We start from the raw sequence: 19,237 nt of genomic DNA, 5'->3' as shown, positions 1-19,237 counted from the left end.
TGTTTTCGTTTGTTTGTTATTGTTTTGAACCCCATAACCTAACATGAGAATATCTCTCCAAGCAAGGCATGAGGAAAGAGAGATAGAACTTGATGTAGCAATGTCTGATGGGATGGGAGGAGAGAGGCCTGGAGGCCCCCGAGGATAATTGAGAGGTGACAAGTCTCTTACATGGAGTCAAAGATGTCCTTACTCCTGCCTCAGACTTTTCTAAAGATTGTTTGGACTGGTCTCCTTTACAGAAATAAATGTGGGCCTTGTTGCTATGAGTCAGAATCAACTGGATGGCAACAGGTTTGTCATTAAAACCCATTACTTTAAGAGAGTGTTATTTGTTAGACATAGGGCTTTTTAGCCCTGGAAATGACCCATCCTTGAGTTGGTTTGGGGCAGATGGAGACATGCCCTTTAAACAAAGAACTTTTCAAATATAGCTCATAAAGTCCTGGGACCTACGAAAATATTTTCAAGAGTCCCCCGTTCCTTCTCACCCCAAGCATGATTAATACTGCATTTCAGAACAAATCAAGCCACCGTTGGCAAGATTTTCATGACAAATTGATTTCACTCAGGAATTGTCTGATGTCAAGAAAAGTTTTTCAGCGATCCCATCTTGTTATGAATGTGTGATTTTGTTTGTTTGCAAAGAAATGAGACTCAAAGGTGGCCACTTTTTGCCCCTCTCTATTTTGTACTGGTTCTGCATATCAACCGAAGTCCCTGGGTGGTACAAACTATTAATGTGCTCAGCTGCTAACTGAAAGGCTGGAGATTCGAGTCCACTCAGAGGCACCTTGGAAGAAAGGCCCGGTAGTCTACTTCCAAAAAATCAGCCATTGAAAGCCCGATGGAATGCAGTTCTGCGCTGACACACATGGGGTCGCCATGAGGTGGAATTAACTCTATGGCAACTGACAGTGGTCTGCGGATCGATGAGCTAGTCCGCAGGCCTTTGCGGAGCTCCTTCTGGGTGTAAGCCTTCCCGGTCAGCACTATGGGAGACACCACGAAGCCGAGGTCCCTGTAAGGAGCTTCTGTTCTAATTGTTCAGAAATTCGTCCTTCTGCAGGGACTGTTTGAAGGCTGCTGCTTGGGGGGAGGGTTTTCAGAAGGTGTGAGCACTCTCAGGGGTCATTTTGGTATCTTGAGATTTACATGAGCACAGATTTATGCTGATATTCTTTCACATAAGTGAAAATGAAAATTTATTGGATCCTTTAACTAAAAGGTCCAGAGATAAATCCTGTTCAGGCATCAGTAGATCTAGGGACTCAAAGGCTGCTGTCAAAGTTCTGGCGCTCTCCTCGCGGTGGACACAGTGACTACAGGCAGCCGAAGACTCCTGATGTCCTAGCTTAGCAACCTGAGAGGAGAGATGATCTTTGGGAGAGGATTATTAGAAAGTTCCCAGGGAAGATAGGGCTTATTGGCTCCCCTGGGACATGTTTCTATCTCCGACCAATCACTGGCTCCAACAGACCATCTCTTGTGGCAAGGCAAGCAAGAGTCAGTCCCACCTATACCTTATCTTCTGTTATCAGAAGGAGGAAGGGAAAAACAAGAGATGGCAATCATGGCTGATTTTTTCATGGCAAGGCAGGGTAGGTCAAGGAGGACCAGGGCTTAGAGCTAGACCGGCCTACAAGTAAGGGAAGGGGGAGTGCCAGGGATGCAGATTCCTACACAGGTGATGAGAAAGGTAGACAGTGTCCAGGGGACACATCTTCTTTCATAACTTTCTTGTAGTCTGGATTCATCTCTATTACAGCATTGGAATGGCTTCTTTTCATCTGAATGTCTGTGCTCCCACTGGGCCCTGAGGAAGCATACCACAGACCAACCATACAATGGACCAACCAAAAACCAAATCCTGGCTCTGCCACTTTCTTGCTGTGCAACTTTGAGCAAGTTGTTCAACCATTCTGAGCCTCCCATCCTCATCTGTGAAGTGGGAGTAGCAGTAGGACCTACCTTGTATATATTATTATATATGGGTTATACATATAGACATAGATAGTTTTTTAATATATAAACATATATTGTTGTCTTGTGCTGCTGAGTTGATTCCGACTTACGGTGACTCCATGTATTACAGAATAGAACTGCTCCATAGGATTTTCTTGGCTGGAACTGTTACAGAAGCGATCGCCAGGACTTTTCTTCTGCGGTGCCACTGGGTGGGTTCAAACCTCCAACGTTTTGGTTACCAGTTGAGGACAAACCGTTTGAACCACCCAGGGACCTCATAATGTATATATAGATGTAATGTCCCTAGAAGGTGCAAATGGTTAATGTGCTCTCTACTAACTGAAAGGGTGGAGGTTCAAGCCTACCCAGATGTGCCTCAGAAGAAAGGCCTGGTGATCTACTTCTGAAAACTCAGCCACTGAAAACTCCATGGAGCACAGTTACACTCAGGTACACATAGGGTCACCACGAGTCAGAGTCAACTTCGTAGCAACTGTTTCTGTTTTTTATGTGCCTTACAGGGTTTTGGTTAGCTAACGCATGGAAGTGACTTAGGACAGTATTCAGCAACTGGAAAGTGCCCTGTGAATGCCAGGTGCTGTTGATATGACTGCTACTTGAAAGTAGGGACCACGTCTCATTCGGCTTTGAGTCTTCAGTGCCTGGTTGAGGTTGGTGTCTCGTACCCATTGCCATCAAGTCGATTTCAACTCATAGCGACCCTATAGGACAGAGTAGAACTGCCACATAGGGTTTCCCAGGAGCGGCTGGTGGATTTGAACTGCCAACCTTTTGGTTAGCAGCTGAGCTCTTAATCACTGCGCCACCAGGGCTTCTATTATCTAGTAGATGTTCAGTAACTATCTGTATAAATTGAACAAAGCTAGGTGAGGAGTTGGCCACAGAGGTCCAAGAGGAGAGAGTACAGGCAGAAGGGTTGGGGACAGTAACCCTGGGTCCAGGGGATGCTGCGAGTCCACACAGCAGTGGTGGTAGGGGCCACCGGGGAGCCCAAGGCTTGGTTTCAGGAACAAGACTCTGTTCAGTGGCTCTCAAATGTTGGGATGTGAGAAGGGTGCTAGTTCGAAAGGTACTCTCAGAGGTTCTGGCTCAGCCTGAATGCCTCCATGGAGATGGGCGATGTGGGTCAGGAAGCGAAATGCTGGGCACTGCGGAAACCCTGGTGGTGTGGTGGTTAAGTGCTACAGCCGCTAACCAAGGGGTCGGCAGTTCGAATCCTCCAGGAACTCCTTGGAAACTCTATGGGGCAGTTCTACTCTGTCCTATAGGGCCGCTATGAGTTGGAATTGACTCAAAGGCAGTGGGTTTGGCTTTTTTTTTGTGGCCGACAGACAGCACAAGCCCCCTTTACAGGGCCGCCGTGTGGAGATGGGGGCTCAGTGTGGCTGATGTTTCTAGTTTTTCAAGAGAAGCTAAAAGTCAGGACATCTAAGAGAAATTTCCATAATTTTAAGTGCCAAGAAAGTATTCAGATTTTCTGAAAACACTGAATGGCCAAACAAAACATGTCTGCAGGCCAGAGAAGCTGCCACTTTGAGGCCTTGGTCTAAGGCAGTGGTTCTGCCCCAGGGAGCATTTGACAGTTCTGGAGATAGTTTTCAGAATTGGTTTGATGGGAATGGGTTTTTTGTTTTTGGAGATAATTTTGGTTGTCACAACTTGGGGAATGAGGGCGGGGAATGCTACTGGTATTGAGTGGGTAGAGGCCAGGGATGCTGCTAAAACACCCTACAATGTACTGAACAGCCCCTCACAACAAAGAATTAACTAGCCCCAAATATCAATAGTGCTGAGGGGAGTCTGACAGGTTTTAGCTGCGGGCAGAAAAACCAGGCAGAGGATGGGGAACCAGGCAGGGCCTAGAGTGACCCACCCTCAGGGTGGCTGGCCCTTGGGGCTGGGTTCGCCTGATTTCACAGGCTTATTTGGGTCAGAACCAGGACTCTGTCCTTTCAACCCCGAGTAACCATGGCTGCCATGGCTAAACTCTCCTTAGCCCAATTTCATCATTTTCCACAGTCCACACATGTCTTGTGCATAAAGGAAACACCCTGCGATCCGCTACCTCTGAAGGCATGAAAGCAATGCGAGAAATATGATCTCAAGTGTTAATACGTTGCCACTTGGGTCCCCAAGGGCTGGGTGTGAATGCATCTGCTAGAGATTATCGGGGTTTTGGCCTCCTTGTTCCTGGTGGAATGTTTGGTTTGGTTTCCTTATCCAGTAGTTTCTGAAACTGCAGTGGAGAATACGTCCCTTCTTAACTAACCCCAACTACTAAAAAAAAAAAAAGGACACAATTCTTTGGAATTCTATGCAGTTCAGCAACTGAGGATCGCTGTGTGGCCAGCCTCTGTGCTTAGCGCTGATGGAGAGAGGAGTAGAGACGTGGGTAGATTCCATCTGGAGGCTTAAAGTCCTATTGAGGAAACACAGGAGCCAGACTGCCAACCACTCCCATGTAACCCGTTCTCTGTACATTGTGCAGATAGGCTCATGATGACCTCATGTACGAATGAAACGTTGCTCAGTTCTACATTATCCTCAAAATCGCCAGCATATATGAGTCCATCACGGGGCTGTTGTGCCAGTCCGTCTCACTGAGGGCCTTTCTCACCCTCACGGGTTCTCTGCTTCACCAAACGTGGCATCTTCCTCCAGTGATTGATCCCTTCTTATGCCATGTCCAAGGCAAACAAGTTGGACAACCTTCTGTTATGGTCCCTAAGGTTTTCATTGGCTTATTTTTGCAAGTTGATTCCCAGGCCTTTCTTTCCAGTCTGTTTTAACCTACAAGCTCCACTGAAGCCTGCCTGTTATACGTGACCCTGCTGGTACTTAAGATACTGGTGGCATAGCTTCCGGCAACAAATCACCACAGTACAACAAAATGACAACAGGTGGTAGGTACACCATTGTCATCTTTATCTTCCGGAAGCGCAGCTCTGATTATCGTATTCTCTGGCTCAGAGACCTTCAGGGGCTCCCACCCTACTTGGAATGAGGTTGCACCCCAGAAGCCTCTGTGACTCTGACCCAATCTCCATTCCAAGCTTATCTCCTGCTATTCTGTTGTTATACTTCTCTCTTTGCGAACTAGACTTCTTGCTATTCCTGGTCAGTCTGCGAGGCTTTGCTTGGGTTGTGCCCCTGTCTAGAATGCCCTCTCCGGCCACTCAGACCAGGCGAGATTGCTCTGGTACTACCCCCTCCATCCTCCTATCACTTCATCCCACCTTATTTCACTGATCACCCTTTTGCAACCCTTCCTGCTCTCTGCCTTAGAATTATTTGTGTTCTTGATCCTCTACCCTGCCAGACTGGGAGATTCTTAAGGGAAGAGTTAATAAAAGATTCCATTTTTTATTCCTGTCTGTGTACCCTTCCTAGCCTTGTTGCTGGCATGCAGTGGGCATCGATTCAGCCCATTATTAGTACTTTGTGCCTGTCATGGTGCCAAGTGCTGCCATAGGCATTATCTCTTTCCATTCTCCCAGGGACTCAGGGATACACATGCTGTCATCCCAGTTTATAGAGAAGCAAACCAAGGCTGAAGAAGCTGTCACTTCATTTGTTCATTCGACAAATACGTTCACTAATCACCCATTACATGGCAGGCTAGGTGGTGTCCCAGGAACACAGGCATGGGGAAGGGAGATGTTGTAGACTGGGTGCCCCAGAAAGCAGACTCTGAGACATCTGGATTTAGCACAAAGGGGATTGATTTGGGAGTGTTCTTGGGCTCAGCACCTTGGCGGGGAAGAGGAGGAAGCAGGGTGAGGTTGAGCTGTGATGTAGGCAGCCTCACTAGAGGACTTAGCAACTCTTTAGGGGGTTCTAAAGATGGAACAACCCTTCAGAGCTGTACAAGTTGAGACAGGTCTCTGTACCCTACATGGATCAGCCTTTGGTTGAGGGCCACCCTGGGAAGGATGTCACTTTGTCTGCTGAGGCCATCCCTGAGACAGCCCTCTGCAGTCCCAGCAGGTGTGGGATCTGAGCAGGACATGGCAGCATCCACTACCATAAAATCCCTTTGCTCTCATGAGGCTCACATTCAAGTGGGGAAAGCATGTAATAAATGAATTTACAAGTAAACAAGAAAGATAATTATGTACCCTTTTATAAGTACAAGGAGTCCATGGGTGGTGCAAATGGTTAGCATGCTAGGCCCCTAACCAAAAGGCTGGACATTCAAGCCTACCCAGAGGCTCCTGGGAAGAAAGTCCTGGCAATCTGCTTCTAAGAAATCAGCCACTGAAAACCCCCTGGAGCACAGTTCTACTCCGTCACACATGGGGTCGCCATGAGTTGGAATCCACTTCGTGGCGACTGTTTTTTTTTTTTTTTTTTTTTTTTGGTTGTAAGTGAAAAGGACATAAACGGGGTGCTGATTTTACAGACAGGGAAGCTGAAGTGCCGAGAGATTAAATGATTTTAAGTCCCGCCTCGAATCCAGATCCCTGTGGCTCCAAAATTCACCCCTTTCTACTGTGTAACCAGATCTGTGCTACTCGTGTAGAGCCTCGCAAGTCAAGCTAAGGAGCTGGGCCTTGATCCTGCAGACAGTGCGGCAGAAGCTTTGGAGGGACACGATGAAATCATTTTTGGGAAATTATGCTGGCCCTGGCATGCAGGATAGACCATTAGCTCAAAGAGACAAGAATCAGGGACCTGTTAGGAGGCTCCTCCAGGGATCTGGGCCTGTAATGATACTGTGCTTGTTCTGGGGACTGATGGGGAGCAATGGGACTTAGGATGATTTTGGCTGCAAGTAAGTAAAAACCTCAGCTCAAAGCGGCTTAAACGTTAAAGCCACAGAAGTGGGTGTTCAGTGGGAGGCAGGCTCTGTTGCTCAGTTGTTCAGCTGTTGCTCAGTGAGGTCATCCAGGACCCGGGTTGTTTGGCTCTGCGTCCTAAGGCTGGCTCCTCTTCTGGTCCTAAGATGGCTGTTGGCAGCCACTGGGGTTACATGCTTTAAAAAAAAAAAAAATTATTATGGTGAAATATATATAATATATGAGCATTTACCATGTCAACTTTTATCATATGTACAATTCAGTAATGTTAATTATGTCTGAAGTGTGGTGCAACCATAACCACTTCCCTTTCCAAATTTTTCCATCACCTTTAATAGAAACTGCAGTCCCTGGGAGGCACAGATTATCAAGTACTTGGCTACTAACTAAAGGTTGGCAGTTCAAATCCACCCAAAATACTTCAGAAGAAAAGCCTGGCGATCTACCCTCAAAAGATCACAACCATTGAAAACCCTATGGAGCACAATTGTACTCTGACGCACCCGGGGTTGCCGTGGTCAGAGTAGACTCCGTGCAACTGGTTTGGGGTTTTTTTTTAACAGAAACTCAGCATATGTGCTTTTTTGCTAGCAGTCGGTAGAAGGGCTACAGCCTTCCACTCAACCACATAAGTCTTTCTCTTCTGTCCAGTGAAGCCACATGTTCACCCCTGAATTGACAACACAAACCAGAATCCACCATCTTCCCGGAAGAACTTGGCTGGAGGGACGAAGGCAGGGCCAGATTCACAGCTCTTTTAGCAAGTAGGAAGGGCAAGAATGAATGTTGAGGAAGTAACCGGCATTGTCTGCTGCAGAGAACAAAGGGTCGGGCAGTTTAAAGGCAGGACACAGTCACAGGCTGTGGATTGAGGAGAAAGGATAAAAAAAAGTTTCAAAGATAACCCTAAGATTTTGAGGCAACATGCCTCGGAAGATGTTATCCCATTGCCGAAATCAAGGGGGTGAGGAAAAGTTCAGGGGTTCACTTCTGGATATTTTGAGTTTGTTATAAGGGACCATCCAGACTGTATTGGACCTTTGACCTTGGACCCAAGGTTGTACAGGACAGATCCCGGGAGAGAGGCTGGTGGGATGGTGATTTGGCTGCTGTTGACAGACAAATGGGAGCTGAGACCTGGAGTACACAGGAGAGCCAGCTGGGCAGGGGCTGATAGGCCAGGTTGGGTCCTGAAGGCAGGGCCCTTTCCAGCAGAGCTGCTTCCAGGAATTTGTCTGTCAGGAGTCCCTGCCCACATGGACAGTGCACAGTGACAAGAAACGGGGGTGTTCACTGCATTATTGTTTGAAATAACAAGAGACGGGATACAGCCTAATGCCTATCACTCAGGAGCTGGTTAAATTAATTCAGACGCATCTGGTATGCGGAATCTCTAGCAGCTGTGGAAAGGGGCGGATGGGACTGCTATACAGGCTGCTATGGAAACAATACTTCAGATACGCAGTTAAATGAAAGAAGCAAGGTGCAAAGGTGTACATAGTATGCTCTCATTTGTGTTAAAAAAAGAACATATGATATCCAGATGTAATCTTACATATGCATAGACTATTTCTGGAAGGTATCAGAAGAAACTTTTAACAGCATTTGCCTCTGGGCGGGGTCTGGGAGCCTGGGAGACTTAACCTTTTACTTTTTTTACCTTGTTGGCTGTTAGAGTTTCTTTAACCATGTACATTTGTTACTTATCAAAAAAAGTTAGCTCATAAAAGTAAATATATTAAGAAAGAGGGTCTTGGGTATCAGAGGTGGTGGTGAGACTGAGGACACAGAGGAGGCCAAGGGCGTGTTGGAAAGTCTGCAGTCAGCAGTGGTGGGCGAATGTCAGGTCGTTCGTTGTTGTTACCTGCTGGCAAGTTGGCCCTCAATTGGCCCTCGACTTAGGGTGACCCGTGTATGACAGAACTGGACTGTTGTGATCCACAGGGTTTTCACAGGCTGATTTTGGCCTTCCTAGTCATTTTTTTTTTTTAGTCCTTCTTAGCCTGGAAGCTCTGCTGAACCCTGTTCAGCATCGTAGCAACATGTAAGCCTTCACTGACGGATGGGGGTGCGTGTGAGCTGCATTGGCCGGCAACAGGGGGCTAAATGGGCCACAGGGGGAACTGAGGTACGGATTTCCCATTTGAGAAAATCAAGAATAGAAGGAGGTGTGGCTATCTGGTCGGGTTCACTGAGCACCACTAGGTATGCTCACGACTCTCCTGACCGTCCCCAGTGAGCACTGCACAGAAGTTCTGCTCAGTCTCTGCTGCGGTTTTGAATTGGCTCCCTTGTCTTTAGTCAGCAGAGCTGAGGGAGGCCTACACAGATCTCTGGAATTTCCCCAGAGCTTTCTGGTGTCTCTTGAGAGATCCTGGGCCTACCTTCAGAGGGGTAATTCTTGGCAAAATCCCAGGCCCAGCAGCTGCGAGAAAGGCTGTGGGGCAAGGAGAAGGCACCTGGGAAGAGATGGTGTCTGACACTGAGCCTTCCTCCGCTACAGCTGAACGGGCTTCAGTAAGGAGTTCAGGGGCTCCCAACCTGCATGGGGGCAGGAGGAAGGCTGGTCTCTGCCCATCCGCATATGGTCAAGCTGTGAGGCCGCTGGAGCTGAAGTAAGAGCAGGATGACTCAGCTCCTCAGGGAAGAGTCAGAGCTCAAATTTTCTATACAGAAATGTAACTTGATGGTACAGGCAAAACAAACAAAATAAACCCAAACCAGTCATCATTAAGTTGATTCTGACTCATGGCGATCCCATGTGTGTCAGAGGAGAACTGCTCCATAAGATTTTCAAGGCTGTGACCTTTGGGAAAAAGATCACTGGGCCTTTCTTCTGAGGTGCCTCTGGGTAGATTTGAATTGCCAACCTTTCAGTTAGTAGCCAAGTACTTAACCATTTGCACCACCCAGGGAGAGTATTGGAAACCCTGGTGGCATAGTGGTTAAGTGCTACAGCTGCTAACCAGAAGGTCGGCAGTTCGAATCTACCAGGTGCTCCTTGGAAACTCTATGGGGCAGTTCTACTCTGTCCTATAGGGTCACTATGAGTTGGAATCAACTCGATGGCAACAGATTTTACAGGTAGGGGAAGTATTTACCAAAATGATAATAATAAAACATAAATAAAGTAACAAAGAATCCTAGACTTTTCAGGTAGAGTGGAACCCTGGAGATCATTTCTTCATTGTTTTCTCAATCTTGTGCCTTAATAGACTAGTCATGTAAGTCACCTCAGGAAAGAAGGACTGAAGTCAACTAACCTACACCCCCAGCCCCCTCTGGGAAAGCCTCTGTGCACATGAGGCTATTAAAGCTCTGGGAAGTCCCACAGTCAAGAAAATCTGCCTGACTTTGTTTAACCGGAACCCTGGTGGCGCAATGGCTAAGAGCTCGGCTGCTAACTAAAAGGTCAGCAGTTTGAATAGGAATCTACCAGCCACTCCCTGGGAACTCTCTGGGGCAGTTCCACTCAGTCTATAGCGTCACTGTGAGTTGGAATCAACTCAAGGGCAATGGGTTTTGTTTAACCAGCTTTTCTCAAAGGTAGTATTTGGCCACAGAAGCCCTGCCCCTTTTTAGAGTTACACCCAGCAGTGGCCTCCAGATCATGCTTTGGGAAGCACTGCTTTAGTTTGAGTTTTTTATTTTAGATGCATCAACTGAGGCTCAAACCGGGAAGTTACTTACCAAGGCCACACAGGCCGCTGCTAGCACTGACCTGTACTGTTCCTGTTTAACTTGTGGAGCAAATTTGTTGAGGGTGTGGAGCTGTCATCCTGCCAGGATCTGAGCAGCAGTAGATGAGGTTAACCAGGCATGGGAATGAGCACAGGGGAGGCTGGACTGAAATTTGGGGCCAAACCAGGGCTCCAGGCATTTGTGGTAACCAGGCTCTGAAAACCAAGATGTTCATGCCAAATGGGTGTTGTGAGGTGTGGGACCCCTTTGCCGTAAACAATTTGGCCTTTGGTCCTGGTTCCTGAGAACCTAACCAGACCTGAGGTGGTACCCGCTGACCTAGTGGGGATGAGAGAGAAGGGGCTGTGTGGGTAGCTGGAGTCTGGATTGACCAGGGAAGGTAGGCTGAGATTCCCATAGAATGCCGCTGGCGTGTGGACTGGGGTTTGTTGTCCACCACACAATTTGGTGTCAAAGGTGGGTGATCTCAGCCTCTCTGGACTTGTTTGACACTGATTTACAGGAGTCAACAGCTGGTTCCTAGTCAAGGAGGACAAGCTCCAGGAACCAGGAGGGCACTGACCAGGAGGCTCCTGGGATGACCTGAGAATACCAGTCACTCTCACCATGAACTAAGATGCTACATCGTTTCCCACACTGCGTTCTGAGAAGCCCTGCTTTCATGAGATGTTAATAAGCGTTGAGCAAGGAATGCATATTCTGGCAAATCAGCTGAAGAAGTGCAGAATTAAAGCGAAATGAACAGGTTGGCTGTAGGACGGTTCAGAATATTTAATATGCTAACGTCACTGTGAATCACCAAGGTAGAGAGGTGATATGTAGGGTTCCTGAACCTATGTGACCAGAGAATTCCTTTGGCAAGGAGCCTCCCTCTGTGGGTTTGTTTCATGAACACAAGCTGAGAAATTCAGGTCTAGATCCATGAGGTTTATGATGATTTCTGCCCCACTTCCCACCTCACCCCAAGCATTCCTGATTTTTCTGTATTTGAAAAGAAATTGATAGATGTCCTCTGACATTTGTTCTTCCATGTTCCAGAGCAAGGAGATTGGCCTGCAGATGCATGAGGAGCTCCTGAAGGTCACCAACGAGCTCTACACGGTGAGTCTCCCAGCCTCTGCTGTGGTTCAGATTGGGGCACCTTTCTTTGGTGCCCAGGACTGGAGGGAGGCTAACAGAGGTCTGGGATGACCCTGGGACTTTTTGCTGTGTCTTGTGCAGGAGTGACATGGCTGTCCATGGCAGGATACAATGCCCCAGCCCCAGATCTGATTCTGAACATGAGGGGCAGGGCCTTGGACATCTGCAGTTTTTAAATGTTCAAAAGAGATTCAAATGACCTGCTGGTTGTGAGACTGTGTTACCTCCTGTCTTAATTACCTAGTGCTGCCGTAACAGCAATATTGCAAGTGGGTGGCTTTAAAGAACAGAAATTTATTTCCTCACAGTACAGAAGGCTGGAAGTCCGAATTCAGGGCATAGCTCTAGAGGGAGGTCCTTCCTTGTCAGTAGCCCTGGCAGATCTTTGGCCTTCCTCTGCTTGTAGATAGCTCCTCACATGGAATCTGTCTTTCTCCTGTGTGTGTCTCTACACCTATTCTTTCTTTCTTTGTTTTAATTCGGAAGTGATTAGGACACACAATGCTCTGTCATGGTCTCATTAACATAACAAAAGGAAAACCCTAGGTCCAAACAGGATCACACCCTGTTTGGTACTGGGGCCAGGAAGTCAACTCATATTTTAGGGGACACGATTCGTTTACTAAAATGAAAGACACAGAGTTAAGGCTGGGGGCCATTGGAGTGAAAGCTTTTGGGGCAGGGATGTGGGTTTAGGTTTCAGGTAGGACAAGCTCAAGCCGAAGCCTGCTACTTACTGACTGTGGGACTTTAGGCAGGTGAGTCCTTATCTGGGTTTCAGCGTCCTCATCTGTCAAGTGGGAGTGACCCCACCTCACAGGGCTGTTCTGGGGGTCACATGTGATTATGGGGGCAAGCATGCCTTGCCAATGCAAAGGGATAATTTCAGTATGTCATAAATGGGCCTAGAACCGTACATGCCACATTCTTGGAGTCAAGATCTAAGTGGACTTGGGATGGGGCTTAGAAGCCAAGAGGGTGAGTGAATGGGGGAACACAAGTTCTCTAGGCTGGGGTGCCGGGATTCACAGGCTGCGCTCAAAGAAGCCTTTGGCCTCCTTAGAGAGGAAGATGGAGGGGTGCAGGGTCAGCCTTGGGGAGAAGTTGGGGACAGGTAGAGCTCCAAGCCCCTCCTGTTGGAACAGAGTAAAAACTGTATGTTTTATTTTATTACTTATTTATTGTGCTTTAGGTGAAAGTTCACAGCTCAAGTGAATTTCTCATACAGAAATTTAGACATAAGTTATTATGCGACCATGTCACAATCCCTATAATGTGACAGCACACTTCCCCTTTTCACTCCGGGTTTCCCACGTCCTTTCAAGCAGCTCCTGTCCCTTTCTGCTTTCTCATCCTGCCTCCGGACAGGAGCTGCCCATGTAGTGTCGTGTATCTACTTGAACTGAGAAGCACATTCTTCACAAGTATTATTTTATGTTTTATAGTCCAGTCTAATCATTGTCTAAAGAGCTGGCTTCGGGAATGGTTTTAGTTCCGGGTTAACAGAGAGTCCAGAGGCCATGTCTTCAGGGGTTCCTCTAGTCTCAGACCATTAAGTCTGGTCTTTATACTAGAATTTGAGTTCTGCACCCCACTTTTCTCCTATTCCATCAGGAACTCTGTTGCGTTCTCTGTCAGGGCGGTCAGTGGTGGTAGCCAGGCACCATCTAGTTCTTTTGCCCTCAGGCTGGTGGAGTCTCTAATTTGTGTGGCCCTTTCTCTCTCTTGGGTTAATATTTTCCTTGTGTCTTTGGTGTTCTTCATTTTCCTTTGCTCCAGGTGATTTGGGACCAATTGATGCATCTTAGATTGCTGCTCTCAAGCTTTTAAGACTCCAGATGTCACTCACCAAATGGGATGCAGAACATTTTCTTAATGAACTTTGTTATGCCACTTGACCTAGATGTCCCCCGAAACCATGGTCCCCAGACCCCCACCCCTGCTACTCTGTCCCTTGAAGTGTTTGGTTGTGTTCAGGAAACTTCTTAGCTTTTGGTTTGGTCCAGTTGTGCAGACTTCCCCGTGTTGTGTATTGTCCTTCCCTTAACCAAAAATAATTCTTGTCTACTGTCTAATTAGTGAATTCCCCTCTCTCTCTCCTCCCACCCTTGTAACCACCAAATGATGTTTTCTTCTGTGTTTAAACCTTTTCTTGAGTTCTTATAATAGTGGTTTCATACAATATTTGTCCTTTTGCGACTAATTTCACTCAGTATAATGCTTTCCAGATTCCTCCATGTTATGTTTCACAGATTCATCTTTGTTCTTTATTGTTGCGTAGTATTCCATTATATATAGACAATAATTTGTTTATCCATTTACCTGTTGATGGGCACCTAGGTTGTTTCCATCTTTTTGCTATTGTAAACACTGCTGCAGTGAACATGGGTGTGCATGTATCTATTCATGTGACGGCTCTTATTTTTCTAGGATATAAACTGATTGGTTTAAAGTCAGGAAAGCTGTGCATCAGGGTCGTATTCTTTCACCATACCTATTTAATCTGTATGCTGAGCAAATAATACGAGAAGCTGGACTATATGAAGAAGAACGGGGCATGAGGGTTGGAGGAAGACTCATTAACAACCAGCGTTATGCAGATGACACAACCTTGCTTGCTGAAAGTGAAAAGGACTTGAAGCACTTACTAATGAAGATCAAAGACCACAGCCTTCAGCATGGATTACACCTCAACATAAAGAAAACAAAAATCCTCACATCTGGACCAATGAGCAACATCATGATAAACGGAGAAAAGATTGAAGTTGTCAAGGATTTCATTTTACTTGGATCCACAATCAACAGCCATGGAAGCAGCAGTCAAGAAATCAAAAGATGCACTGCACTGGGCAAATCTGCTGCAAAAGACCTCCTTCAAGTGTTGAAAAGCAAAGATGCCACCTTGAAGACTAAGGTGCACCTGTCCGAAGCCATGGTGTTTTCAGTCACCTCATATACATGTGAAAGGTGGACAACGAATAAGGAAGAATTTTGATGCCTTTGAATTGTGGTGTTGGCAAAGAATATTGAATATACCATAGACTGCCAAAAGAACGAACAAATCTGTCTTGGAAGAAATGCAGCCAGAATGCTCCTTAGAGGCAAGGATGGCGAGACTATGTCTTACATACTTTGGACATGTTGTCAGGAGGGATCAGTCCCTGGAGAGGGATATCATGCTTGGCAGAGAAGAGGGTCAGCGGAAAAGAGGAAGACCCTCAACGAGATGGATTGACATGGCGGCTGCAACAATGAGCTCAAGCATGACAATGATTGTGAGGATGGCTCAGGACCGGGCAGTGTTTCATTCTGTTGTGCATAGGGTTGCTATCAGTTGGAACTGACTTGACGGCACCTAACAACAACAACAATATTCCAAGGTCTGGGATTGCTGGATTGTATGGTAGTTCTATTTCTAGCTTTTTAAGAAAGTGCCAAATCGATTTCCAAAGTGGCTGTACCATTTTACATTCCCACCAGCAGTGTATAAGTGTTCCATCTCTCCACAACCTCTCCAACATTTATTATTTTGTGTTTTTTTTGGATTAATACCAGCCTTGTTGGAGTGAGATGGTATCTCATTGTAGTTTTGATTTGCATTTCTCTAATGGCTAATGGGAAACCCTGGTGGCGTAGTGGTTAAGTGCTATGGCTGCTAACCAAAGGGTCAGCAGTTTGAATCTGCCAGGAGCTCCTTGGAAACTCTATGGGGCAGCTCTACTCTGTCCTGTAAGGTCACTATGAGTCAAAATCGACTTGACGGCACTGGGTTTGGTTGTTTTTGCTTTTTTTTTTTTTTTTTGGTAATGGCTAATGATCGTGAGCATTTCCTCATGTATCTGTTAGCTATCTGAATGTCTTCTTTGGTGAAGTGCCTGTTCATATCCTTTGCCCATTATTTATTTTTCCCTGTCCTGTGAGTTGTGTTTTCACTTTCTTGGTAGTGTCCTTTGAAGTGCGAACAGTTTTAAAAATTTTTTTATTCTGCTTTAGATGAAGGTTGACAGAACAAACTAGCTTCTCACTAAACAGTACACATATTGTTTTATGACCTTGGTTAACAACTCCATGATATGTCAACATTCTCCCTTCTCAACCTTGGGTTCCCCGTTACCAACTTTCTTATCCCCTCCTGTCTCTAGTCCTTGCATCTGAAATGGTGTGCCTCTTTAGTCTCATTTTGTTTTATGGGTCTGTCTAATCTCTGGCTGAATGGTGAACCCCAGGGGTGACTTCATTACTGAGTTAAAAGGGTATCTGGGGGCCATACTCTTGGAGTTTCTCCAGTCTCTGTTAAGCTGGTAAGTCTGGTCATTTTTCGTGAGTTAGAATTTTGTTCTACATTTTTTTTTCTCCACTTCTGCCTGGGACCCTCTTTTGTGATCCCTGTCAGAGCAGTCAGTCGTTGTAGCTGGGCACCATACCATCTAGTTGTACTAGACTCAGTCTGGTGGAAGCTGTGGTAGTTGTGGTCCATTAGTCCTTTGGACTAATCTTTCCCTTGTGTCTTTAGTTTTCTTAATTCTACCTTGCTCCCGAAGGGGTGAGAACAATGGAGTATCTTAGATGCCACTCACAGCCTTTGCTCATTTTTTAATTGAGTCGTCTTTTTGTTGTTGAGTTTTTGCAGTGTCTTATAGATAATAGAGATCAGGCCCTCATCAGACATATCATAGCCAAAAATTTTTTCCCAATTTGTAGGTAGTCTTCTTACTCTTTTGGTGAAGTCTTTTGATGAGCATAAGTGTTTCATTTTTAGGAGCTCCCAGTTATCTAGTTTCTCTTCTCTTGTTTGTGCATTGTTAGTTATGTTTTGTATTCTGTTTATGCCACGTTATTAGTGCTCATGGTATTGTTCCTATTTTTTCTTCCATGATCTTTATCATTTTAGATTTTATATTTAGGTCTTTGACCCGTTTTGAGTTAGTTTTTGTGCATAGTGTGAGGTATGGGTCTTGTTCAATTTTTTTTTGCAGATGGATATCTAGTTATGCCAGCATCATTTGTTAAAGAGACTATCTTTTCCCCATTTAAGGGACTTTGGGCCTTTGTCAAATATCAGCTACTCATAGGTGGATGAATTTACACCTGGATTCTCAATTCTGTTCCATTGGTCTATGTATCTGTTGTTGTACTAGTACCAGGTTGTTTGGGCTACCGTGGAGGTATAATAGGTTCTAATATCAGGTAGCATGAGAACCCCCACTTTGTTCTTCTTCTTTAGTAATGCTTTAACTTATCCGGGACCTCATCCCTTTCCATACGAAGTTGGTGATTTGTTTCTTGATCTCATTAAAAAATGTCGTTGGAATTTGGATTGGAATTGCATGGGATTTGTAGATCACTTTGGGTAGAAATGACATTTACACAATGTTGAGTCTTCCTACTCACGAGCAAGGCAAGTTTTTCTACTTATGTTTGTCTCTTTTGGTTTCTTGCAGTACTGTCTTGTAGTTTTCTTTGTATAGGTCTTTTATATATCTGGTTAGGCTTATTCCTAAGTATTTTATCTTCTTAGGGGCTATTGTAAATGGTATTGATTTGGTGATTTCCTCTTCAAAGTTCTCTTTGTTAGTGTAGAGGAATCCAACTGATTTTTGTATGTGTATCTTGTATTCTGATACTTTGCTGAAATCTATTAGTTCCAGTAATTTTCTTGTGGATTCTTTGGGGTTTTCTGTGTATATGATCATATCATCTGCAAAAAAAGAGAGATACTTTTAATTCTTCCTTACCAATTTGGATGCCCTTTATTTCTTTTTCTAGCCTTATTGCTCTGGCTAGGACCTCCAGCACAATGTTGAATAGGAGTGGTGATAAAGGGCATTTTTGTTTGCTTCTCATTCTCAAGGGGAATGCTTTCAGACTCTCCATTTAGGATGATGTTGGCTGCTGCCTTTGTATACATGCCCTTTATTATGTTGAGGAATTTCCCTTCTATTCCTATTTTGCTGAGAGTTTTTATCTTAAATGGGTGTTAGACTTTGTCCAGTGCCTTTTCTGCATCAATTGATAAGATCATGTGGTTCTTTTCTTTTGTTTTATTTATGTGATGGATTACATTGATTGTTTTTCTAATGTTGAACTATCCCTGCATACCTGGTATGAATCCCACTTGGTCATGGTGAATTATTTTTTTGATATGTTGTTGAATTCTATTGGCTAGAATTTTGTTGGGGATTTTTATGTCTATGTTCATGAGGGACATTGGTCTGAAATTTTCTTTTTTTCTGGTGTCTTTACTTGGTTTTGGTATCAGGGTTATGCTGGCTTCATAGAATAAGTTTGGGAGTATTCCATCCTTTTCTATGCTCTGGAAATACCTTTAGTAGCAGTGGTGTTAACTCTTCTCTGAGTTTGGTGGAATTCTCCAGTGAAGCCATCAGGGCCAGGGATTTTTTTTGTTGTTGTTGTTGGGAGTTTTTAAATTACTTCTTCAATCTCTTCTTTTGTTATAGATTTATTTAGCTTTTCTACCTCTGTTTGTGTTAGTTTAGGTAGGTAGTGTGTTTCTAGAAATTTGTCCATTTCCTCTAGGGTTTCAAATTTGTTGGAGTACAATTTTTCGTATTGTACTCCAACAAATTTGAAACCCTAGAGGAAATGGACAAATTTCTTTTAATTTCAGTTACGTCTGTTGTGATATAGCCCATCTCATTTCTTATTTGGGTTATTTGCTTCCTCTCCTGTTTTTCTTTTGTCAGTTTGGCCAATGGTTTATCTTTTCAAAGAACCAGCTATTGGTCTTGTTAACTCTTTCAATTGTTTTTCTATTTCTTTTAATTCTGCTCTAATTTTTTATTTTTTCCTTTCTTCTGTTGCCTACGGGCTTCTTTTGCTGCTCTCTTTTTATTTGTTCAAGTTGTAGGGTTAAAGTTTTTATTTTGACCCTTCTTTTTGGATGTGTGCTTTTATTGCTATAAATTGACCTCTGAGCACTGCTTTTGCTGTGTCCCAAAGGTTCTGGTAGGAAGTGTTTTCATTCTCATTTGGTTCTGTGAATTTCTTTATTCCATGCTTAATTTCTTCTATAACCCAGAAGTTTTTGAGCAAGGTGGTGTTCAGTTTCCATGTATTTGATTTTTTTTTCCCTTGCTTTTTCTGTTACTGGTTTCTATTTTTATGGCTTTATGGTCAGAAAAGATGCTTTATAATAATTCAGTGTTTTGGTTTCTGTTAAAGCCTGCTTTGTGCCTGATATACAGTCTATTCTGGAGAATGTTCCATGTGTGTTGGAAAAGAAAGTATACTTGGCTGCTGTTGGGTGAAGTGTTCTGTATATGTCTATGAGATCAAGTTGGTTGATTGTGGCATTTAGATCTTCCATGCCTTTCCAGATGTTCTGTCCTTCAACGAAAGCAGTATATTAAAGCCTTCTACTATTATTGTGGAGCTGTGTATTTCCGTTTTCAATGCTGTTAGAGTTTGTTTTATGTATTTTGGAACGCTGTCATTGGGTGTGTAAATATTTATTATGGTTATGTCCTCCTGAAGTATTGACCCTTTAATCATTCCTTATCCTTTGTGGTGGATTTTGCTTTAAAGTCTATTTTGTCAGAGATTAATATTGCCATTCCTGCTTTTTTTTTGATTGCTGTTTGCTTGAT

At 44.6% G+C, this 19,237-nt stretch overlaps 1 protein-coding gene across 4 annotated transcripts in view; it reads left to right on the top strand.

Annotated features, from left to right (window-relative positions):
* SRGAP3 (SLIT-ROBO Rho GTPase activating protein 3) overlaps window positions 1-19,237 on the top strand; it is a 333,060-nt gene that overhangs the window by 206,066 nt on the left and 107,757 nt on the right. For all 4 annotated transcript variants that reach the window (XM_049863437.1, XM_049863436.1, XM_049863435.1 and 1 more), the window contains exon 4: window positions 11,529-11,591. In XM_049863437.1, the coding sequence (XP_049719394.1) occupies window positions 11,529-11,591 (63 nt within the window). The remainder of the gene's footprint in view (window positions 1-11,528; window positions 11,592-19,237) is intronic.

This window comes from Elephas maximus, chromosome 20, assembly GCF_024166365.1.
Source record: "Elephas maximus indicus isolate mEleMax1 chromosome 20, mEleMax1 primary haplotype, whole genome shotgun sequence".
Classification (NCBI taxonomy): Eukaryota; Metazoa; Chordata; class Mammalia; order Proboscidea; family Elephantidae; genus Elephas; species Elephas maximus.
This window is presented reverse-complemented; position numbering and strand designations above follow the sequence as displayed.